The sequence below is a fragment of the Triturus cristatus genome, chromosome 7 (genome assembly GCF_964204655.1).
Source record: "Triturus cristatus chromosome 7, aTriCri1.1, whole genome shotgun sequence".
Classification (NCBI taxonomy): Eukaryota; Metazoa; Chordata; class Amphibia; order Caudata; family Salamandridae; genus Triturus; species Triturus cristatus.
The window spans coordinates 432,542,065-432,565,644 of record NC_140590.1 but is presented as its reverse complement, the minus strand read 5'-3'; the positions used below and the strand labels follow the sequence as shown (position 1 = coordinate 432,565,644).

Genomic DNA, 23,580 nt, shown 5'->3' with positions numbered 1-23,580 from the left:
GAGATTATCATCTGGGCCAATGATGAGATGGTATATATTGTTCCAGTTGAGAAGATAATATTTTAATTCTACACTGTGTTTTAATCACATTAATCAATCGTGTGCTAGGTGGGTATTCATTGATGTTTATGGACTTAAGGATTGCAAGGTGGCCAGGCTGGTCAAGGTTATGGTTATACCCTCTCCAAAGATGAAGGGGGAAGCACAGGGTCCAGCCAGTCATACATCTTTATTTATCAGAATGCAGATTAGTGCTGATATGATCTGGTTAATCCACTACATAATTTATGAACAAACGCATTGTTCTATCTTTGACTTTATTTCAGGTACAAGATTTTAAATGCAAGTGCTATTCCCGAAGGTCAGTTCATTGATAGCAAGAAAGCTTCAGAGAAGCTTCTTGGATCTATAGATATTGACCATACTCAGTACAAATTTGGGCATACAAAGGTAAATAGCTTTTATTAATGTTTTATCTCATATTCTGTGAATATACATAATTTATGCTACAATAAATTCTAAATGTTATGATACTTTTGTTTTTTTATTTTGTTATATAATAATATATTACAAGCAGATACCCACATGTGCCTGAATTTAAGATATGTTGATGCCACATATCTTAAATATGTGTTCATTTATTTATAAATCATGTAATTAAAACACAGTCATCAATCATCGATCTACATTGCTCAGGGTTTGAAACGTCAATGATGTACTTCTTCATATAATCTTGTTTTAGAAACTAGCTACATTAGAAGTCAACCAAAGTTATCTGTAACATCAGCTAATGTCACTAAATAACTATGAATGTGTTAAATATCTTGTTTAGTGGGCAATAGATTGCTGACATTTATGTCTTTAGAATACGGCCCCATAGAGGCACAGATTTTTCAAAAACATTCTCTGGCCATTAGCGAAACATACCCTTCCATTCACCATGCAAGAAACTGCTATTCTTTTACTTGCTAGATAAATTTCAATTCTCTTTAAAATCTGTTTGTCTGATAATTATGGGCAGGGGAAAGATGCACCCAACATGGTGAAAACACGCTGATCTCTGGTGGACAAAGTCACCTACTTCTGCAGTTGGGTACTGATGCTATGGGATAATTGGGTCACAATAAAAAAACAAAGGCACAACTTGCTTTCTTGTTGGTAACTTACATTACTTACACATCACTATTCTCTGTGCCTTTTGTGCTTGTGTTTCTGCTGCACACAATTATTGCATCAGACTGTATAAAATTATGTTTTTAAACAACTTACCAATATGTATATTAATTGGTGAAATTGATGCATTGGCAAGTTTCAATTTTAAATGCCCATTATGTACACACTTACTATCCTTATGGTTTCTAGCTGTGACTTAGATTCACCACCATTGCATTTTGTGTATGCTGTTACCCAACCTTTCACTCTGCACAATAGGTTTTCTTCAAAGCTGGCATTTTGGGTGTCCTTGAAGAGATGAGAGATGACCGCTTAGCCCAGTTGATAACTCGCACTCAGGCTATGTGCCGTGGCTTCCTCATGAGAGTAGAATTCCAAAAGATGATGCAAAGGAGGTGAGAACTGAGTGATATTGTGAAAACTGTGTTCCTGCATGGATCCAAGAACTATGTCAAATGTGATGTATTGCAGTGTATTTTGCATCCTCCATAGACTAAATCAGGAGTCACTAAAATCATAATGCCATCATCAATTTCGTGGGATACTGACATGCAAAACACATACATATTGCACGTTTAGGTAAAAGGAAATTAAATGTAATAAATGATATAATACATAGGATCATTGATTCAATATGCATCTTTGTAAGTGTCGTCCTTTATCTGGATAATTCCATAAGCGAGACACCTTTAAAACAAAGATCAGTTTATCTTACAAAATCAGCCTTCAAAGAAAAGACATTAGCAATAACATTCCTACTTATTTTAGAGAGACATGTCTCATTGCTTAGGTTTCACACACTATCATGGCTGCCATACTCCCTAAGCCCTCATCTCAAAACACAACTACATTTATTAAATTGATATAGGAGAAAAACATGGATATAGTAAACATATGATTTCCCATCATCAAAGGTCACTTACAAACTCTTAACGAACAACGATCAATTTCAATGCTGCATAGAAAGTGTAAATTTTACTTGTTGGGCAAATAAGAGGACAATTAATGCAGGCAAATGGTTTAAGATACCCTTGCTTTCAATCTTAGGGCTAGCTTCCTTGCATTCATTCTGTCCCAATCCATCACTTATGTGAATTAAATGCTATAAATGGGAAATGCAGGAGGCTGAATGAATGAATGAGGATTGATGTGGCCTAATGCCTAGTGCGGTAGACCTTGAAGCTGGGGAACTGGGTGCGAGTCTTGGCATGGGCGCTCAACTTCCTGTGGTTCTGGGCAAATCACTTAATCTTCTTGTGCCTAACAAAAATGAATATGTCCATCTGTAACACAACCGGTGCTCGTGTAAAGTGCTCTGATACCTTTGGGACAATTTGTGCTATATAAAACTTTAAAAAACAAATGACTGAATGATAATTCTAAGATGCAAACTGGTAACCCTGAAATTAGCTATTCCTAGATTTCAAACGTGACGAGCAAATATTAAAGTAAAATTTAGTTTTGAACTGTGTTAATTTAATGTGTGTTAGATTCCCAGTTCATTCCAAAGTGTGTATCACAGTACAAGTCACTTTATGTATTTAGCACTAAGAATGTGTACTGGCATGAGAAGTTGGTGCTCTCATTGACTGAATTTCTGCCACGCGCCTGTTCCATATATGCAAATAAATTACAGTATTTCTCAGCACTTCATACATTTCCATACATTTTCCTGCTATTCTGCACACTTTCTATCAGTAATTTCCTTGAGTTGTGTCTTTCCATGAGACATTAGCCTGTTAGTCCTTAGGTAAAACAGTGTGAGAACATAACCTGTGTTCACCTTCTTCCCATGGAAAAAGGCAACAGTTTCAATGCATGGGAAGTCAGGAGTAACAAGAAAATTATATATGCACTGAGTACACTAGGTAAGGATGAAGTTTTCAGAAACACATTTGCCCATGTCGGTAACATAAACTAGAAGTCAAGTGGATTGACTATTGAAGAATGTGTATTCTCTTGTTTATCATATTTCTGTGTTAGATTAGAACTATGCTATTTAACAGTGTGGTAATCTAGGGAAATCAGAAAAGGGAAGCTAGTTTACTCAGTACTTTGAGAAGGTGACTGGTTGTGTAAATGTAACTTTACATACCTTTTAAGTGCATAATATTACTGTGAACATTAAAGTTTAATATTAATGTGCTAAGATATTTTCCTGTTGTTTTTATCTGAATACCTACCAATTTATGTTATTAACTCTCAGGGAGTCCATCTTCACCATTCAATACAACATCCGCTCATTCATGAATGTCAAACATTGGTCATGGATGAAGCTGTACTTCAAGATTAAGCCGCTCCTGAAGAGTGCAGAATCTGAGAAGGAGATGGCTAACATGAAGGAAGAATTTGAGAAAACCAAAGAGAATCTGGCTAAATCTGAGGCTAAAAGGAAAGAACTGGAAGAGAAAATGGTTGCAGTTATGCAGGAAAAGAATGATCTGCTTCTCCAAGTCCAGTCTGTAAGTGACTGTAAAAAGCTAATCTTGATGTGCCTCTAAATCTCAAATTAACCCAAGCCAACTGACATTCATTCAACTACTTTTAAATGAAGGATATGTTTATAAATTAATTTACATAGAAGAAACCTAGCATATGCCTTTGACTGACAAATATTTTCAAGGATTATTTGACATCAATTGGCAAGGGCTTCAATCTTTGGAGCTTCTGCTTTGCAACTTTAAATGTAGACTTTAAAGTGATACTTTGCATAACAACCAAGTGATTAGCCAAATGGCTTTTAGTTGATAGTAGGGGACCCACAGTTTAGGCAGATCAATTCGACTTTTAGTCTAATTGGGCTAATATGTCTTAGGAACAATGTACACATTTAGTTCAATTGGAGATGCGATCGCAATTCAGATTTTTACACGATGACGTTCTCTTAGCAGCTCCATGTATATACTGACCTTTCAGTTTATTTCTCTAGTACTTTGTTATTCAGCACCTGTTTTGACTTTGTACATTGATTGGCCCTACAGCTTTCGGTATGTTACCAGAATATCATGGACTGAATATATTCTGACAAAAATATTGTAGAGAAAAATATCACCCCACTGGATTAAATAATAGAAAATCTCCACCCAATGAGATAATATTTTTGCAAATAGTATTTAGGACACAGCATTTATGTTCAACAATATAGTTGTCAGCGATTTTGTCAAGTCACCCCAGCTTTCTTCTGCAGTACTTATTCAGTGCCATTTCAATGGTGCTAATGCATTGCATTACATAATTCCAATGCAACTCTTAGTGATTTACCAAGTCATCATTTATGTAACAGTCAACACCAGTTGGAAATTACTTGATATAGTTGAATTTTCAAGTACTGAGATGTTCAAAATGCATAATGAATCAGTTGAGTCAGAGTGTGAAAGTCTTATCTCCCTCAAGATTGTTTTCATATGTACCTGTGATACGCATGTATGAAGATGGAGGGTGTTACATGGAAAATCTATATATCTGAGGAAAGATACATTACGCGGGAATATGAGCTCCCATTGCCCTCCCTTGCAGTTTTGTGGCATAAAAAAAATTCTTACAGCAAAATGCCCTAACTTGCTTGATGCTTTTGGCACCTGGCATTACATACAGAGTGTAGGAAGGAAATACAAGATGACACCTGAATATTCTTTCTCCTTTGAGAATGGAGCAGGCTCAGTGTCAACTGTGAGAGGTTATGCTGTGAATTGTAGGCAATAGTAGGGATGTTATCATAAAGTGCCAGCTAATTCAATCTTCAGGAAGGTAGAGTTAGGGAAATACCTGTCCAAGTAAGGAGGGACATGATTAGAAAAGATAGTATGGTTAAGGCAGAGGCTAATTTCAACAATTGTCACCACAACATGAGCACTTATATCTGTTGCTTCAGCATCCACCAAAAGGCACAAGCAATCACATACAATGTTATGTTTGATATTTTAGATTTTGCAAATACAGCATTACCATTTTGAATCTGATGTTTTAAATATCTGTTTTACATATATAAGGAATCAGACAATCTGTCTGATGCTGAGGAGAGGTGTGATCAACTCATTAAAAGTAAGATTGGTCTTGAAGCTAAAATCAAGGAAGTGACTGAAAGGCTTGAGGATGAAGAAGAATCGAATGCTGAGCTAACAGCCAAGAAAAGGAAGCTTGAGGATGAGTGCTCTGAACTGAAGAAAGACATTGATGACCTTGAACTGACACTGGCCAAGGTGGAAAAGGAGAAACATGCCACAGAGAATAAGGTATGTCATACTGAGCAGATGCTTCATCAGAAGGTGTCTAACCTTTGATGAACACTGTGTGATACAGAAATGTGGACACATTGTTTTAAAGAGAAATGACACATGAAAATGCTCTTTTGTCTTACTGCTGAAATGCAGAACCGTCATCGATCTTTTCTTGGGCCGTGTCATCGATCTTTCCTTGGGCCATGTTGAAGCCACATTTTCCTTTTTCTTCCACATACATATATTGGGCCCGTACAGGTTATTTATATCATCAGAAATTATCTGGTAGATTGGTGGTATCTAGACAAGATTTGTATGGGTTCACTATTTAATCATTAGGTTGTTGTCCTCAGTAAACAGATTCAATTTAACATGAAAACATCAAGTTCCTTTGGCCATGCATTACGCACATTGTGCCGCCATGTGTCCCTCAGTTGATCATAAAACTAAATATGTAACCATAATTTAGCTGTTCTTTGAATACCTGTAAGAGGGATTGGCATGTATTGATGTCTTAAATTGGATATTTAAAAAATGTATGCTGGTAGCCTAAATTTATCTTGCCCTTTCAGTTAAAATAACACGCTGCTACTTTTTGCTTAATTGCTAAAGATAAAATACATTGTCTAAGCACATTTATAGGTACAATTGTTTTAAGGAGTTGTGGAAGGTATGCGAATAAACAGTAAATAAAAGACATACATCACTTTTATTTTAAAATATGGATACATATGCAAATCTTTCTATCATATTTAGGTTAAAAATCTTACTGAAGAAATGGCTGGCCTGGATGAAAACATTGCAAAGCTCACGAAGGAGAAAAAGGCTCTTCAAGAAGCCCATCAGCAGACCCTGGATGATCTCCAAGCTGAGGAAGATAAAGTCAATACCCTAACAAAAGCGAAATCTAAACTGGAGCAACAAGTGGATGATGTAAGACACCTACTGCACTAATAGTGGCAGATGGTAAAAATCCATATAATGTAGGCCAGAATAATGATAGTTTGTGTTTTTTCTGTTTCGTTAGCTTGAGGGTTCTCTGGAACAAGAGAAGAAGCTGCGCATGGACCTTGAAAGAGCAAAAAGGAAGCTTGAAGGTGACCTCAAACTTGCCCAGGAGTCTCTAATGGACATGGAAAATGACAAGCAGCAACTGGACGAAAAGAACAAAAAGTAAAGACATAAAAAATATAATGTTGCTTTGACATTGACAACGGGAAAGAAATATAATGGCCATTGTCAATACACTCTGGTGGTGGTGTTTGGGGGTTCTAGAATAAATGGCAAAGCCTAGAGTCTGACACATGGTGACTAAATCTTAGTTTACCTCTTTTAAAGGAATGTATCACTAGTTATGGTGGAAAATATTGGTGGGAAAATACCACCTGAGTCTCAGACCTTTTCAAGGGGAGTAATGGAACATTTATGATCCCTTAGACAACATGTTTGCTTTGTAATAAACACACACAATTATTTTTATTTGTTTTCCCCTAAAACAGAAAGGAGTTTGAGATTAGCCAGTTCCTAAGCCGGATTGAAGATGAACAGGTACTAGGGGCTCAATCACAGAAGAAAATTAAGGAATTACAGGTAATTCTAAACTTACACGCTTACATACATTTATATTCTTCAAGTGAGAGTTGCAATATTTACCCCAACCTTCAGACAAACATAGAAAAATCTGGCGAATTCATAAGCAGAATGAATACCAACATTTTATGTCTGTGTGTGTGTAAAATGGTGTATATATGCGTCTGTGAAATTTTGAATAACCATTTTTACCTCTTTTTAAGATTAAAGTTTTAGAGATCTATCGACAAGCTTTTTCGAGTTTTATGATGTATTTGTTAATCACAAATCCCAGTTTGAAGCAGAGGCCGTTTATGGCTATACAACAGTGGGTAATATTTAAAATGCTTATTCTAGGCTCGTATTGAAGAACTTGAAGAGGAGATAGAAGCAGAACGAGCATCGCGAGCTAAAACAGAGAAGCAGAGATCAGATCTTTCCAGGGAACTTGAAGAGATCAGTGAGAGGCTGGAGGAAGCCGGTGGGGCCACCTCAGTTCAGATTGAGATGAACAAGAAGCGAGAGGCAGAGTTCCAGAAAATGCGCCGCGATCTCGAGGAGTCAACTTTGCAGCATGAGGCGACAGCAGCCGCTCTGCGCAAGAAGCATGCAGACAGTGCAGCAGAACTTGGTGAGCAAATCGACAATCTGCAGAGAGTGAAGCAGAAACTAGAGAAGGAGAAGAGTGAACTGAAGATGGAAATTGATGACCTCGCAAGTAACATGGAGTCTGTCTCCAAAACCAAGGTAATTATTTTGTTTCTGAATCCCATGGAGTATCATGAGTTGCAGCTATAGTTTTGCAACATGTTTATCTAAACCCTTATCATTTTACTTCAAAACAAAGGCTAATCTGGAAAAAATGTGCAGAACTCTGGAAGACCAATTTTCTGAACTTAAGTCCAAAGATGAAGAACATCAGCGCCAACTTAATGATTTAAATACCCAGAAAGCTCGCCTGTCAACAGAGAATGGTAAGTAAACAAAGGGTATCTGTAGTGTACATTTCTATATTATATGCACAATTAAACTGTTGGAACATGGGTCAAAAGAGCTGATTTTGTGACAAATCTGGTTGTAGGCGAATTTTCTCGGCTTCTAGATGAGAAAGAATCTTTAATATCTCAGTTAAGTAGAGGCAAGCAAGCCTTCACCCAGCAACTGGAAGAGCTGAAAAGACACTTAGAAGAAGAAGTAAAGGTAATTTATGTAAAACAGCATACATTGCACGTATCTATATTCTCATTCTATGCACCTTAACCTTAGTTCATGTTGATACATATTTTTGTACATTTGAGCTGTTCCTTGTAATTCCATGTGTATCAGTGAGTTAGCTGCTCTTTGTCATTGACAACCTTCATGAAAGCTCTGTTCCACTTCGCTTTCTTCTTCGAATTGGAATATGTTTAAGAAAAAGTAGGGTGAAAGAATGGGAAACACACACGAAAGACCTAGCAGCCAATTATTGGTGAATGCTTGTTCAGCTATTCATTGCAATATTCTTTAAGCACCTCTTACACGTGGCCCCCACAATGACTCTGGGTCATTTAAACACAGACACAGAGGAGAAGGTAAAGGCAGAACCAAGCATATATGCACTACAGTATCTCCGGCACAAGTGTGAACTATTTGAGTGAGCAGGAAAGTGATGTTTTTGATCCAGATAACAAGGTGCACAGCCACAATGCGCATTAAGTGCACCGAATACGGGGTTTCGCACTCCAATGTTAATAGGGCAGCCAAGCTCATTTTCTGCAGTCAGTGACTGATCCATTAAGGCGCTTCATAGCTAGCACAAAGTGGGGAAATGTTGAATATCATAAAATTGAATGAAGTAAATGTAATTGAGTATTTTGTAACGCAGTTTAGCTTCTGCTCTCCATGACTCTTACTGAGGGAAAAGAGCACCCTGCATGTCTACATTAGTAGAAGCCTTAGTGCTAAAAAGTTTTTAGTGCCTTTAGGACAATCTCTTCCACAATGCTCAGCATTAGCCCACACTGAAAGAGGCAAGAGGCTTTCTAAAGTGAGTATGCACTGCTTTTGACTGCATTACTCGCATTATATTCAGTTATAAAATGTAATCACAATTGCATATGTAATTGTCGGAAAATGGCACATATCTTTGTAATGCGTAGTTTAATGTTTTGATTGCTGAAAATTATTCGTTTATCTACTTTATGATCTCGACTGTGTAAGTAGAGGTTGATGTCAGCTACTACATGTTGAACACGTTGACATTTCCAAGCCTTTAATTGTTGGCTTGTACTACACAATTTTTTATTTTTTTTAAAGAACCATGTGGGTGGCTCACGTAAGCATTTAGATCCAAATACATCTTTTATGTCATATATTTTAGGCCAAGAATGCACTTGCGCATGGTTTACAATCAGCTCGTCATGACTGCGACTTACTGCGTGAACAATATGAAGAGGAGCAGGAGGCCAAGGCTGAGCTGCAACGAGCCCTGTCCAAAGCCAATGGAGAAGTTGCTCAGTGGAGGACCAAGTATGAGACAGACGCCATCCAGCGTACTGAGGAGCTGGAAGAGGCCAAGTAGGTTTCTGTGACATCTGCAATTGCTTGTACTCCTATTTCTATATGTAATTACAGAAAATAAGTTGATTTAATGTTGAGAAAAGCCACAGCACTTTATATATTTACAAACAATTGCACTATAGAAAATACGAAGATGCCTAAAGGATCTTTGAGATCCAGTCAAACAAATGTTTGTCAATTCTGTTAGCATATGAGTGATGCTGAAAGAATCATCATGCTGGGTTCAATGCAAACATTTTGCACTTTGGCACAGTTATGGATATACAGCTGATGCAAATCAGAGACGCCCAGGGATCGTATTATTTGCTTCATAGAAAGTCTTTTTAATTTGGATCCAGTGCTAACAGACTTTATTTTCATGACCCATATTCAAACAAATATGTATTATGTATGTCTTGTAATGTCTTGTGTATCACTGGATTAGGGCATGCGAGAGTTAAACATAAGTAAAATGTTCTGAACTTAAGCAAAGGTGTGTAACCCTTGTAAAACGTATGACAGTTACTTACATTTATGATTCTGGATATAATAAATGGCTATTTCAGTCCTGGATTTAACATTTATACTTGGGATGCTTTAAAATATTATACTTAAGTCATTTTTCTCAATCATAAGAGCTATTTTTTCTGTAAAGGAACTTCTGAGGCCTTGACAGTGCAGGTGTCACAACAGCCTTTTAAGACATTAAGTTCATTTAATGAAAGATATTTATGTGGACAACACATAAGATCCTTCCTAGGACCACCATGGAGGACAGGCACCATTTCTGACGGTTGAAAACTTATTTTTGTAACCTAAAAATATTTAAATGTATTACTAAAATGCAAAAATTGAAGAAATTATCTTAGTCAGTGAAATACTCTCAGAAAATCTATAAAATAAACTCTGATATTAAAATCCCCGCAACTCCCTATGTAGATCTTGTGCCTTCAATGATTTGATAGCTGCCAGTCTAGAGCCCAATACTGCACATTTATTTTAATTTGTGTCTTTCACTGTTTTGAAATAAATTAGTGGTTCAGGGGATTTTTGTATACAAATCATGAAATAAATGCACCAGAATACAGTCCATATCTTCTTATCCACAGGAAGAAGCTTGCTCAGCGTCTACAGGATGCAGAAGAACTAATTGAAGCAGTTAATTCTAAATGTGCCTCATTAGAAAAGACAAAACAGAGACTTCTGGGTGAAGTTGAAGATCTTATGATTGACGTAGAGAGGTCAAACGCAGCCTGTGCAGCTCTTGACAAGAAGCAGAAGAACTTTGATAAGGTGATTTGGGAAAACCTTTGTGGAATATCTTACATTTATACATTACTGAATTCTTCAAAAAGTTTAGCACAGTCTATTTAGGAAAATCTATAAGAAAACGTTATTTTCTGTAAATACATTGTTTTAGGTGGGAAACGTGTTTTTCTGTTTGTTAGTTAAGAAACACAAAGTTTCACATTCTCTTCTCTGCAATTAGGGGAGGTCCAATATTGAACTGTAATTTAGAAAAACGCCCCCAGCTTGTTTTCCTTTATGCAAACCAGAAACATTGAATTTACATTTTAGTTTACAAATCAGATACTAATATGTCATAATCCTGAGTTTGCTATGTAATTAAAGAAGGTGTTCAGGACTTAATTCTAAATAAACACCAACTTCTAGTTCATCATGCAACATTACAGACAATAAGCTACTCTGGCTCTACCTCTAAAAGGGACCAACAGACCCTTAATGTTCATTGTCCTGACTTCAGACCTCAAGATGGACATATTTAAGAATACCAGAGGGCCAGAATACAGAATGCAGGTCGTGGATTCTTGTAGAAAGAGTTAATACTTACATCACCAACAGAAAGCTAGAAGGGTAAAGAAGTTTCAGAGGAGAGGATCTGAAGTCTAGCTGTCCAAAAAAGTGGACATCTAAAGAAGAAAGCACCCCTCTTCTTAACAACACATCTGAAACAAGGAACTCTCTATGTGCTCTTACTGAGGGAAGAGAGTATCACATTTGATAACTGTTTCAAATAATGTGGTGCTTTACTAAATGCGTTAGAAATAAGTCTTAATACACTCATTTCCATAGACTGAAAGGTAATTCTAGTGGCACCTTATTCTTCAACATTAAGGAATGCCAACTCAGGTAACACAGCAAATATGCAACCCTGTTGCACTCTTCGCACACTTGGCTATTTACCACTGTTTGCCAGGGTAAATATTCACTCCAGCACATGCAATTTAGAAACAAAATTGCTGTATTTGCGCCTAATGTGAGAGAAGGTATTTTACCAATCACAACTGGAAGGGTGACATCATGGGACTGGTACATGACACAATATCTAGACCTTGAAGGCAGTCAACCCATACACTAGTTTTCCACTGCAATGAAAAGAAAAGACAAATCAGGCCCTTCTGCCCAATTTTAAAAAGATATAAGTGGAGGCAACATATGGTCTGACACGTTGTAACCTGACATACAATATTGTATGCACAATAGAAGCAAACATTTCAGGAGCACTCAGCAGCACACAGATGACATTTGGGTGATTTGGGTAAAAAATAGAATAATTATTTGACATTTGGTCTGAAAGATAACAGATTTCTTTGAGAGAAACTCTGTTAAGATTCAAGTGTAATGGAAGATTAACATGTGGTCTATAACTTGTAAATGGTATGATTCCATAGGTTCTGGCAGAATGGAAACAAAAGCATGATGAAGCCCAGGCTGAACTTGAAGCCTCTCTGAAAGAGACGCGGTCCTTGAGCACAGAAATTTTCAAAATGAAGAATGCCTATGAGGAATCCTTGGACCAGCTTGAGACTCTCAAGAGAGAAAATAAAAACCTTCAGCGTAAGTGCTGGATTCACCCAGGGTGTCCTTGCTTTGCAGGCATAAATACATATTTTATAGATGTAATGTTTTTAAAGCTAAGTGCCCAAATACATTTCAGTACTCTTTCAGACTTTTCCTCATCCTATTTGGGTTGTTTGGTATAATACAGATTGTCTACTCATATAGGGTTTACAAACATACTTGAAATGAAAGTGTGGTATCCTCGGTTAGTACATGTGGGTTTTAGAATGTAGAATGCTTGCTTAGAATGTTATACGGCTGTAGAATACGGTCAGTCAGTTATCTGCTGAATGCCATTGTGGATGGGACATTTCTGATGCTACTACCTATTTCATAAACTATACTTATGCTTGCTGAATGTTGTACTTTTCCACAGAATGGTTCATTCATAGTCTATAACGCTGAATCTCTGACATACCAATGCAGATATTGGTCAGGATGTGTGCTTTGTGTTGCACATATCACTTTTACTGACTAGTGGTGTCACTGCTTTTCACAGCTCGGTACCACTTGAAATGGTACCAAAAGATAAAGAGACCATATATGCTAGACACAGGTCTTTGTGGTTTGGTCTTGTCTTGTGACAGGGTTATTATGTCAGTAGTGTCAATGGGGTAAGGTGTTCTGACCTCATTGAGATCCTCATGCACATCATTACAGTGGGCTGTTCTAGCCTCCTCATAATGACATCATCATGATGACTAGATGGTGGTGCCTCAGACAGAACCCTTTTATAGCATAAGGCTCGAATGGTACACCCTCTGATGGAATGTGGATCTATATTGTAAAGTCAACTTGGTATATCCCCTGATAGGATAGCATAGAGTTTATGAATATTTGGTTCGATAGACTCAGACTGTGTTGTAAAACTATAAGACTGGTGCTCTATGTTTATGATTATACAGTCTTCTGTACATAATAACAATAGGAGTTTGAAGCATTAAAATACAACTCATGTACTTTGAGAGAGCTGAGTCCAGTAATATCAGATGTAGTCTCTGGTGTAGGGCACTGCAGATGTTTTATAATGGTAGTAGGAAGCAGCCTTAGAAGCAGGCCACCGTGGATTATGCGTTTTTTGTTTTGCAAGTGGAAATATGGATTCATATACGTCACAAAGGTTGTGTATATACCTTTAAGTGGAATGCTGTGCACATTATGATTGTTATGCGTGGTAGTTTTAGAAGCAGTCTCCAGCACTTCAATGAGGTGAATGGAAGTGAAAAACTGCACTGAGAAATCCCAGGCATGTTATAAGGTTGGGGTGCTGTATCATCATGATGAGATTCATGTTTTCAAAAAGTGTTCAGCTTATCATGATATTTCAAGACAGCTGTAGAGAAGAAAGCATTTTTTTCTTCTATAGACTTGTCAAATTACTGGAATACTCATGATTTTCTAGCATATATCGATGACAAATCACAACTGTTGATCTTAACAATATATTGTATAATTGTTTCTCCATACTACGTACCGAATGGCCAATTTTAATAATGACATGCCAGATACAACAACGCATGTTTTTTCTCATTTCTAGAGGAGATATCTGACCTAACCGAACAAATTTCTGAAGGTACCAAAAGTATTCACGAACTGGAAAAAGCTAAGAAACAAACTGAACAAGAGAAATCCGAACTCCAATCTGCTTTGGAAGAAGCCGAGGCAAGTACATACAGTTAAAGCCATATTGGCCAAAACTATTTATGTTTTTATGTAGAGATTAATTTAAGTGCTGCAATACTTTTTAATGTTTTCAGGCATCCTTAGAACATGAAGAAGCTAAAATCCTGCGTGTCCAACTCGAGCTGAACCAGGTGAAATCTGAGATTGATAGAAAGATTGCAGAGAAAGACGAGGAAATCGATCAAATCAAGCGGAATAGCCAGAGGGCCATGGAATCCCTACAAAGCACCCTGGATTCTGAGATCAGGAGCAGGAATGATGCCATCAGGCTAAAGAAGAAGATGGAAGGAGATCTCAATGAGATGGAAATCCAGTTGGGACATGCCAACCGCCAGGCAGCTGAAGCACAGAAACAGCTCAGGAATGTGCAAGCGCAACTCAAGGTAAAAGATCCAATTGGCTGTCCTCACTTTTTCTGAGCTGTCCTACCAACTGTCAATAGATGGTAAATCACACTCTGTTTCTTCCATTCCACAAAGGATGCCCAAATTCACCTGGATGATGCTCTTCGAAGCAATGAAGATTTGAAAGAACAGGTGGCCATGGTTGAGAGAAGAAGCAACCTGATGGCTGCAGAAATTGAGGAGATGAGAGCTGCTCTGGAACAGACTGAGCGTGGCCGCAAAGTAGCTGAACAGGAACTTCTCGATGTCACTGAGCGGGTGCAGCTGCTGCACACTCAGGTATACTGAAAGTTTCTCTGTGCTGACATGTTTGCTCATGCGCTTTGCTTTAATATTAACACTTCAATTGATGATGACCCCTTTAATTCCACAGAACACTAGTCTCATCAATACGAAGAAGAAGATGGAGACTGATATTTCCCAGCTACAGAGTGAAGTAGAAGAAAGCATCCAGGAGGCAAGAAATGCAGAAGAAAAGGCGAAAAAGGCAATCACAGATGTAAGTACTAGTTGTCTTTAGTAAAATTGTAATTCAATTGGGATCAGTTATCAACTTTAAATGTGCAGAGGAGTTTATTTTCAGCAGAGCAGTGCTTAATTTAGCCTCGGGTTACAGACGGAAAGGAAGAGAAAGATGGAAATCATGGACAAAGAAAGCAAGGATGAGAAAAGAGACAAGAAGTGCTACATATATGGAGATAGTGTGTCTGTGGTAGAGGGAGGAGGCATGAGGTGGATCAGGATTAGACAGCCTTGGCATGTGGCATCCTTGACATTTGATAAAGCAGGGTGCCGACTTCTGAACAAAATGTTTAGCACGGCCCCCTATTCTTTAACAAATTAGGCATTGTAGCAGAGCATCCAGATGGAAACATTATACTGCAAGTGGCTTCTCGTATAATAATCCCAGTACATACCCAATGTACAGTTTGGAAAAACATGATGTCTTTCAGTGACAGTACTTTACCAGCATTAAGGGCCACACCAGTCTTTTTTACCAGTGAGTTCATAGTCTCCATCGCAATATCACAATATCATCGCACTTGGGTTCATTGTACTTACACCAATTCATCTTCACTTTATTGATTAAACTTATCTAAGGTGCTTAATGTTTTAAGTGTAAAAACTTGAAAAAGCCCAAAGTGTAGGCAGAATTATAAAGATGACCAGATGAGGTAGCAAAAGAAGAAACCCGTTATTTCTCCTCTCTTTTCAGTTGCATATGGCTTTCAGGAAAACCTTTAGTAAAGAGAGCATTACTGCTGGAAGGACTGAGGAGTAAGGCCTACTCCTCTTTCTTCTGATTGCTGGATGATGACTCTTTGCCACAGTGGTGTACTTTAGTCAACCCCGGCTGGGGCATTGCGGTGACATCACAGTTTTTCCACAAAAGGCCATTGAAAGATAGTTGTAGTTTTATTGCTGTGTATAAGATGTGTTAAATATTGTCCCCACTCAGGTATAAGATATTATCAATGAGTTTCAATGCGGCTGAAACACACTTTCAGCTTCACTGTCTCAGAGCTAGTGCAGTAGATGTACTCATGGTCACTGCTGATATCTCAGCAGGGTTTGCTAAGATGTTTGCATCTAAAATTTTCTTAAGGTACCAGAATATCGCAACTAAAATATAATTTGACAGAAACATTGTTTCCTACATATTGTTTATAACAATATTAGCCAATTGGAATAAATAATGGAAAATTCACAGACCATGGGTTGATATTTTTGTAGATGATATTCCTATCAGACAATATGTTTGCTAATGATAGTCTAAATCATCTCAATTAAGATACTATTACGAACTCCAGTTGCCAGTTGGGTAAACTGCTCACTCTTTCACTTCCATCTACTTCTCAATACTTAAGAGTTAAAGCAAGTAGCTTAACATCATATGTACGTAATGAAAATGTGTACAACACGCTTCGTTTTTCAGTGAAACGTGTATCACAAAAGAGGTGGTACTTGTTTATTATGGCTATTGCTATCCATACACAGGCAGCCATGATGGCTGAGGAGCTGAAGAAGGAACAGGACACAAGTGCCCACCTCGAGAGGATGAAGAAGAACTTGGATCAAACAGTGAAGGACCTGCAGCACCGCCTGGATGAGGCTGAGCAGCTGGCGTTGAAGGGTGGCAAGAAGCAGCTTCAGAAACTGGAAGCCAGGGTATGGAGCTCTGATGCATATGCTATTAATAGCACAATACATACTCAGTTTGGGGCGCCACTCGATCCTTCAGTCTTTTCAATGTCTCCTCATCAAAACAATTATTCTATGCACATATGTGGAATACTTACACAATATCTTTACAACATTATCAATATCTGTACAACATTATCACAAACATATTTAAACTATCAATATAAGTACAAATGCTGGCTAAATCGAAAATATAACCAAGGCAGAGGGAAAGTAAGTCTTCCCTATAATACTTTGAGGGGTGTGCATGTAAATTGATGGCTGTTTTTCACAGAACGTGCATTTGCACTCACAAATGAAATTACACACGCACATTAAACGGCATGAGTAAATGTCCTCACAGGGGCAGGGAAACCTTCATAGGCCTTTGTGAAATTGTTTGCTTAAATACGACTTACTATTATTCTTGTCAGGGACTATAGTAAATCAGCAGTCTGTGTGTCAATCGATGACATGTACACCCAGGGATGGGCAATAAATGGGTTTCTCCATGGAGAAAAAGTATTTTCTTCTTAGGGTGAGGAAAATATGAACCGTAAATAGCGGATACCTAAATATTTGTGTAAATGTACATTTGCTACATTTACTCATACTGATGCATGTTAGTAATCCCGAGTAGCTGTACCTATCACATCTTCTCAAGATTTTTTGAAAATTTCAAAAGATCTGGAAATTAGCTCCAAATAAGGGAGTAAACTCATAGATATAGACAAACGTTTTTATTAATTGTTCTCATAAGGTCTCTAGCTAGTGAGTGCAGAGTGCCATGCATAGACATTGCTATACAGCTTAAGAAGATATGTCTAGTCATGTAAAACTTGTGGAAGATATCCTTAAACAGGCAACCAGTCCCGACAAGTTGGTCAGATGGAAAGAAGACTAGAATAAAATGTTGAAATTATGTCAAAGCAAAATAACTGTTCAAGAGCATTAAATGAAATAGGAATTTCATAAAAATGTCATCCTGCAGGTGCATGAACTGGAGAATGAACTTGAGGCAGAACAGAAGCGTGGAGTAGAAGCCATTAAGGGAATGCGCAAGTATGAGAGGCGACTCAAGGAGGTCACCTACCAGGTATCTACAGTAGACTGGATTTTGGGAGCTTTGTTGAGCAATAATAACAACAAAATGTTGTCACTTTCCCACATGGAATGACAAACTGTGCTTTTACTTACAGTCTGAAGAGGATAAAAAGAATGTTCTCAGGCTCCAGGACTTGGTGGACAAGTTGCAGTTGAAGGTGAAAGCATACAAGAGACAAGTAGAGGATGCTGTAAGTAATTTATACAGATTTCAACACACTATATAACATAGGATTGTATTGTCCTTAACAAGCTCTTTGTAAGACCACAATTCCTCTTTTTAGTTGAGAGTTTATTGCAATCATGTCAATCAAATAATTTGAAAATAAGTTTTTTCAAAGTGAGTAATAGGCAGTAGTTTGGACCCCAGAGTCATGGAAAAATACGTATTCCAGTTATACCACCTACTGCACATAACAGTGTTAGTATTAAGAGGAGTCATGTGATAATACACTGGCAAGTCTTTTCTAGAGCACCGGGGTAGAAAAAACTATCTTAGATAGCTGTAGGAAGAAATAATGGTGAACCTCAATTAAGCCTATGAACATATGCCCAATACACTGGGGTTTCCATTGTGGATCAAGACTAAGAGTGGAAGGAATATAGCAGAGTCTGGAATATTCTGGAATTAACTTGCTTGGAGGAGAACATACGTCCTTTCAGTTTGCCCATACTCATATATAAAATTGATGGTAAATGTGATTTAGAGGCATACAGTAGAATTGAAACTATGAAATTAACCATTTTGAAAGATGTGCAAAGGACCAGTTTCAAGGCAAACGTTTACGCCCTAGTAAGTGTGTTGGGTCTGATCAGCTTAGATGCAGGAAACTAATGTAAGTGTATGTACTCATATATGGGTTGATGTGTAACTACATATGTTAATCTAAGATCAGTTATGTAGGTGCATTTACACCTTCCGAGGTGCTCGGGCATCTTTGTTACACACAGTATTGTTTAGATGTGATGATGGAACAAGTGAGTAAAGGGGAAGTCATACACTGTGACACCGAAACATTCTAAGCTGATAATGAGCTACACTTACTCAGACTGCATTAACAGAACACTATGTTATACCGGTTTCAGGAGGAACAATCAAACACCCACCTGTCTAGATTCAGAAAGACTCAGCATGAGCTGGAAGAGGCTTCAGAGCGCGCAGATATCGCTGAGTCGCAGGTCAACAAACTGAGAGTGAAGAGCCGTGACATTGGCCTCGGCAAGGTAAGAGCTGGGATATGGGTTTTCTCTTGAATTAGGGAAAAAGTAAGTGTGGCCGGAGGGTTTGCACATGAACAGCGGCTTTGTGTTTCAACTGGGTTGCATGCACCAACAAATGCAAAGACAATGCTTTAGAAACCATGGCTACACTGGCAATGCCAGCACCAAGGGCCACAAGGGTTCTTTCGCAGGGAGCCTGGGATCCAGGATATCACACTTTATCTGTCTATTCTTAGTATAAACTAGTATTTGAATCCATGCCTGCATATGCTGCTGCCATAATAAACAGAAATTAGACATTGCACGTCACAAAGTTTGGGGTGTAAGGGGGCAGAATGACATAGATTATCACTGATGGCTGAGTTATCATTTGGCACATCCTTTACTACCTTCTGTTTACAAGAGGGAAGAACTGCTATCTAAAAAGGGTTCTTGCTTATTAATTGAATTATTTATCACTTAGCATTAGTATTCTTTGTTGAAATGGTTGCCTACTATCCTTAACTATTGTATTGTTATTTGCATTCCAGAAAGCTGAATAATGTGAACGCCTGGCCGTTTGAAGCTGAAGAAGTGCATAGAATATGAACTTCTTTGTGTTTATACTGTAAATTTTGTCATGTACACACAAGTGTAAAGGGTAATAAATGTGAAGCAAACTTCTTAATTCACTGTTTTATGCTGTTATTTTTTGGATGTGGTTGGAGATAACCAAATGTTCAGATAATTTGTTCACGAAAAATTGGCAGGTCTTACAGTGGGTGGTAAAGGGAATTGTACAATGACATTTGAGTAAATCTCCTGGCGGTTTAAGTTTTGCATAGCCCACTGCATCTATGGTATTATCAGCTAACCATGAAACACGATTGTAAAGTCATTAAGCCAAGAAGGGCCGAAATAAGGACACAGAATACATACAGACGAATACAAAAGGCAAAACCACTAACTTACTTATATATTTGCACTACTGTCAAAGTACTTAAAAAAATCGATTTTACAACCTTGAAGAGAACACACTTCTTAATGTTTAGCATATTTTTTATTTAAAAGATGAATGCAATCACATATTTTCATGTTTTGCTTTAAGGTTTTCTATCTAAGAGGCTACATGGCAATTCTGTAGTTTCAGAACCTGCTGAAGCTTTGCTATTTTGGTACAGAGCACTTAAAACACACATAAATATATAGTGTATTAATGTTACCTTTCCTCGCTGTCACCCTAGACGTTTCAGCAGGACATTATTTGTATTGGTGTTGTGGCTGTGCACTGTGTCATAGTGTATGTGCTCTGGTACTGTACACGAGTTTTGCCCTGTTGAGTTATTTAACTTTCGTTAGTCCGTTGTTAGTTGGCACAGAATATGCACCAAGAGCCTGGAACCTACATGTAATAAGTGGACTGTAGTGCATGTATACGCCACCAACATATGTCACAAAAATATATATATGACTCCAGAAAGCACCATTGTGCTCTGGCTAGGGTGCCCTACCGTTTTAAAAGACAAGAAAAAGTCATGTTGTGTGGTCATGTAGAAAAACAATATTTTCAGGAGAGTGATGTTTGGATGACGGAGAAGAGGAACATTTCAAACAAGCCCCAAGCAAGCTATGTGGTATCACAACAGTTGAAAAGATGCTGAAACTGTAGTGTGATTGTAAACTGACACTGGGGCTGTTGAGAAATACAACTGTGGAGAGATGCTCAAGTCATAAACTACTATTGGACAGTAAAGAGCTGCTGGGGATAAAGAGTACAATTGGGATTTGCAGATATACGCTGGGATTGTAGAAAGATGGCGGGACAGTGAAGTGATGTGGGACGTGACTAGATATAGAATTATCGTTTTTTTCACCTCAGGTTCCAATGTCCAATAACTTAGCCCAGTAATACGGAAAATAAACTGACCTCAGGCGGGCATCAGAAATAGGCATTTCCTCCCTGCAGGTACAACTCTCTCAGAATGTCTGATTAACGGCAGCTGCGTCAAATGAGGCGGAGGAGACATCGCAGCAAAAACAGAGTGTTATACAGGTGTAATCATTGGGCAAGTCTGCACTCCATTGCATCCTCAATAACCATTGCTTTCCACTACACTCTAGTCCAATTTTTATAACAGAGTCCAGAATCTCTCTCCTTAGAGTCTTTCCCTAATAACTTCATTTTAGACATATAAAAAAGGGAATCTACCACTCAAAATGTTGTGGTGGTGTACCTCCTACCCAATTTCAACAGATTTCTCTTCTGGCCAAATAAAATAGCGTAAATCAGGAAATCTCTAGCAATTCCTGGAACTACTTCCATTACTCCAAAATGATCAATGAAAGGCTTACCTTAATTTTTAGCCCCAAAATTCCTGAAACTGTCTTTCCCACTTTATCCCGAAACCTCCTGATTCCCGGGCATTGGTGAAACATATGAACATCCATCGCCTTTTGTGGACCACACTTTGAACATACAGTAGGTCTTCCTTTCCCCATCTATGACAGCTTCTCAGATGTTATATATGCTCTGTGGAGTGAAAAGAGGTGGTTTCTCTTTAAAAAAGCAGGCTTGACAATGGAATATAATGTGTGCATCAATACTTGCTGCGTATTTTGTAACTGCTCCCTCGGCAAGCATCTTCCCTGCAATTCTTCTGCAAAGCTGAATACTCCATCTATTGTCCCAATACCAAAATGAAACTTCTTTGTTTCCTGGGGGTTTTCAAACATAATGCTCTTCCAAGCCGTTTCCAATGCCCAAAGGCAGCTTCCGGTTTTGTTCCCAACTTTTCAATTGTATATATTTAAATTTCGAGAGTTTGCTACCCAACAGCTCATTTAACTTGTTCCATGGTATAAGGTTACTGTCTTAAGTAAGGTCTCCCCAGACCCGTACACTTGCATTTCTTATCGGTAGCGCCAGTTTGTCTTTAAGACACACTGGTGTCCCTGGAGATTCCCAAATAGGGGCTGAGTGGGAGTAGTAGTCTAATTTTGACCATCATCTAATAGTATACCACATTCTATCCAATGCTTTAAGCACTTTTAATTAGATTTTTATAAAGTATTTTGGGTCTCCATATTTAAAAAGGAACATGTCTACACTCACATCATGCATGGTTCCTACTTCTGATCCATCCGGCGTATTAAAAAGCATTCTAGAGTTATTCAGTTGGAAGTCCCAAGCATAATATTGGATGTCTGGTAGGGATAGCTCCCGCTTTCTCCCTTCTTCTCTGCAACTTTTTCCACAAAGTTCTAAACCCTTGTATTCCCAAATAAAGGCGTTTATCGCCTGCTAGACTTTATCTATTAAAGATTTCTCAAAATGCAGGGGGTTTATATTGAATAGGAAAGTAATTTTGGTAATATCACCATCTTGACCAGATTAACCCACCCAAGAATTGTTAGAGGAAGTTGTGCCCATCCCTTCCTTAACTGCACAACTTCTCTTGATATTTTGCTCAGGTTTATTTCTGTGATTTCATTTATATCTTGCATATTTTTTAAACTCAAGTATCTCATTTACTTCTTAATCAATGGGTTATGCATTCTCTGAATCCATACCATGACCTCTGTTTTCCCCTCATTTACTAGATAACTGGACACTTTGGCAAACTCCGAAGCCATCTGTAAGGTGGCCGACAGAGTCACTGCAAGATCCAAGGAGATCATAATATCATTTGCGTATAATGCTACCTTCTTTACCAATCCCTCATGGGAAAAAGGAGGAATGTTAGCTGCTATTCTAAGTTTATGTGTGAGGGCCTCTATGTAGAGGTTAAAAAAATGGGGGATAGGGGGAAACCCTGTCTTGTGCCTCTAAGTATTTTAAAAGATGAAGATAGATTCCCGTTCACTAAAACTCTTGCTGAGGGTTGCTGATATATTAGTTGAATTGCTCTACGAAATTTATCCCCGAGCTTGGATCATTTCAAAACAGTAAACAGGCAAGACCACTTTACCCTATCAAAAGCTTTAGAAGCATCCAGAGTTATTACTGCTAAGGGGGTCAAAAGGGTGAGTGCATGGTCGATAGCCCCTATGACCCTGTGTGTTAACTCATGTAGATGTCTCCTTTAATGGTGAGCTTCTGATCCTTGTGTATCACATCTCCCGCTATGTTACTTAATCTCATGGCCAGGATTTTTGTGAAAATTCTATAATCAGTATTCAGGAGTGATATCGGTCTATACGATTCAGAGCTTGTGGGATTCTTACCTGGCTTCAAAATAAGTATAATTATCACCTCATCCCAAGATTTTGGTAGCTGTGCCCCTTGGTATAAAATCTCCCTGATCATTGTTGTCATATATGAGATTAACACCTCCCCTAGAATTGTATATAGCTCTGCTGGTATGCCATCGGGCCCTGTGGCTTTGCCCCCCTTACTTGACTGTACGGCCATTCTGACCTCCTCCCCTGTGATGTCCTGGTTTAGAAACTTTTGCTGAGTTGAGTCCAGGGGTTTAATAGAGCCTGCTAACCAACCATTAACCTCTTCTTCTAGTACTGTACCCTCTTCCGAATATACATCCAAGAAGTAGTCCTTAAATGCCTCTTCTATCTCCATCTCACTGGTCAGCATAGCACCTGACTGCCCCTCCTTGATTTCCTTAATCCGATTTCTATTTTGGTCTGCCTTA

At 38.2% G+C, this 23,580-nt stretch overlaps 1 protein-coding gene across 1 annotated transcript in view; it reads left to right on the top strand.

Annotated features, from left to right (window-relative positions):
• The window catches only part of LOC146809878 (myosin heavy chain, skeletal muscle, adult), a 35,901-nt gene extending 16,282 nt beyond the window's left edge, over positions 1 to 19,619 (top strand). Inside the window, exons 20-41 of the mRNA XM_085616734.1 lie at positions 327 to 450; positions 1,432 to 1,568; positions 3,380 to 3,635; positions 5,163 to 5,405; positions 6,147 to 6,323; positions 6,418 to 6,563; positions 6,890 to 6,980; positions 7,317 to 7,706; positions 7,807 to 7,933; positions 8,041 to 8,159; positions 9,319 to 9,515; positions 10,607 to 10,790; positions 12,191 to 12,356; positions 13,897 to 14,021; positions 14,117 to 14,425; positions 14,522 to 14,725; positions 14,820 to 14,945; positions 16,445 to 16,615; positions 17,619 to 17,723; positions 17,827 to 17,922; positions 18,818 to 18,955; positions 19,483 to 19,619. Of these exons, the coding sequence (XP_085472860.1) occupies positions 327 to 450; positions 1,432 to 1,568; positions 3,380 to 3,635; positions 5,163 to 5,405; positions 6,147 to 6,323; positions 6,418 to 6,563; positions 6,890 to 6,980; positions 7,317 to 7,706; positions 7,807 to 7,933; positions 8,041 to 8,159; positions 9,319 to 9,515; positions 10,607 to 10,790; positions 12,191 to 12,356; positions 13,897 to 14,021; positions 14,117 to 14,425; positions 14,522 to 14,725; positions 14,820 to 14,945; positions 16,445 to 16,615; positions 17,619 to 17,723; positions 17,827 to 17,922; positions 18,818 to 18,955; positions 19,483 to 19,494 (3,643 nt within the window). The 3' untranslated portion in view covers positions 19,495 to 19,619. The remainder of the gene's footprint in view (positions 1 to 326; positions 451 to 1,431; positions 1,569 to 3,379; positions 3,636 to 5,162; positions 5,406 to 6,146; positions 6,324 to 6,417; positions 6,564 to 6,889; positions 6,981 to 7,316; positions 7,707 to 7,806; positions 7,934 to 8,040; positions 8,160 to 9,318; positions 9,516 to 10,606; positions 10,791 to 12,190; positions 12,357 to 13,896; positions 14,022 to 14,116; positions 14,426 to 14,521; positions 14,726 to 14,819; positions 14,946 to 16,444; positions 16,616 to 17,618; positions 17,724 to 17,826; positions 17,923 to 18,817; positions 18,956 to 19,482) is intronic.
• Positions 19,620 to 23,580: the final 3,961 nt, after the last annotated feature.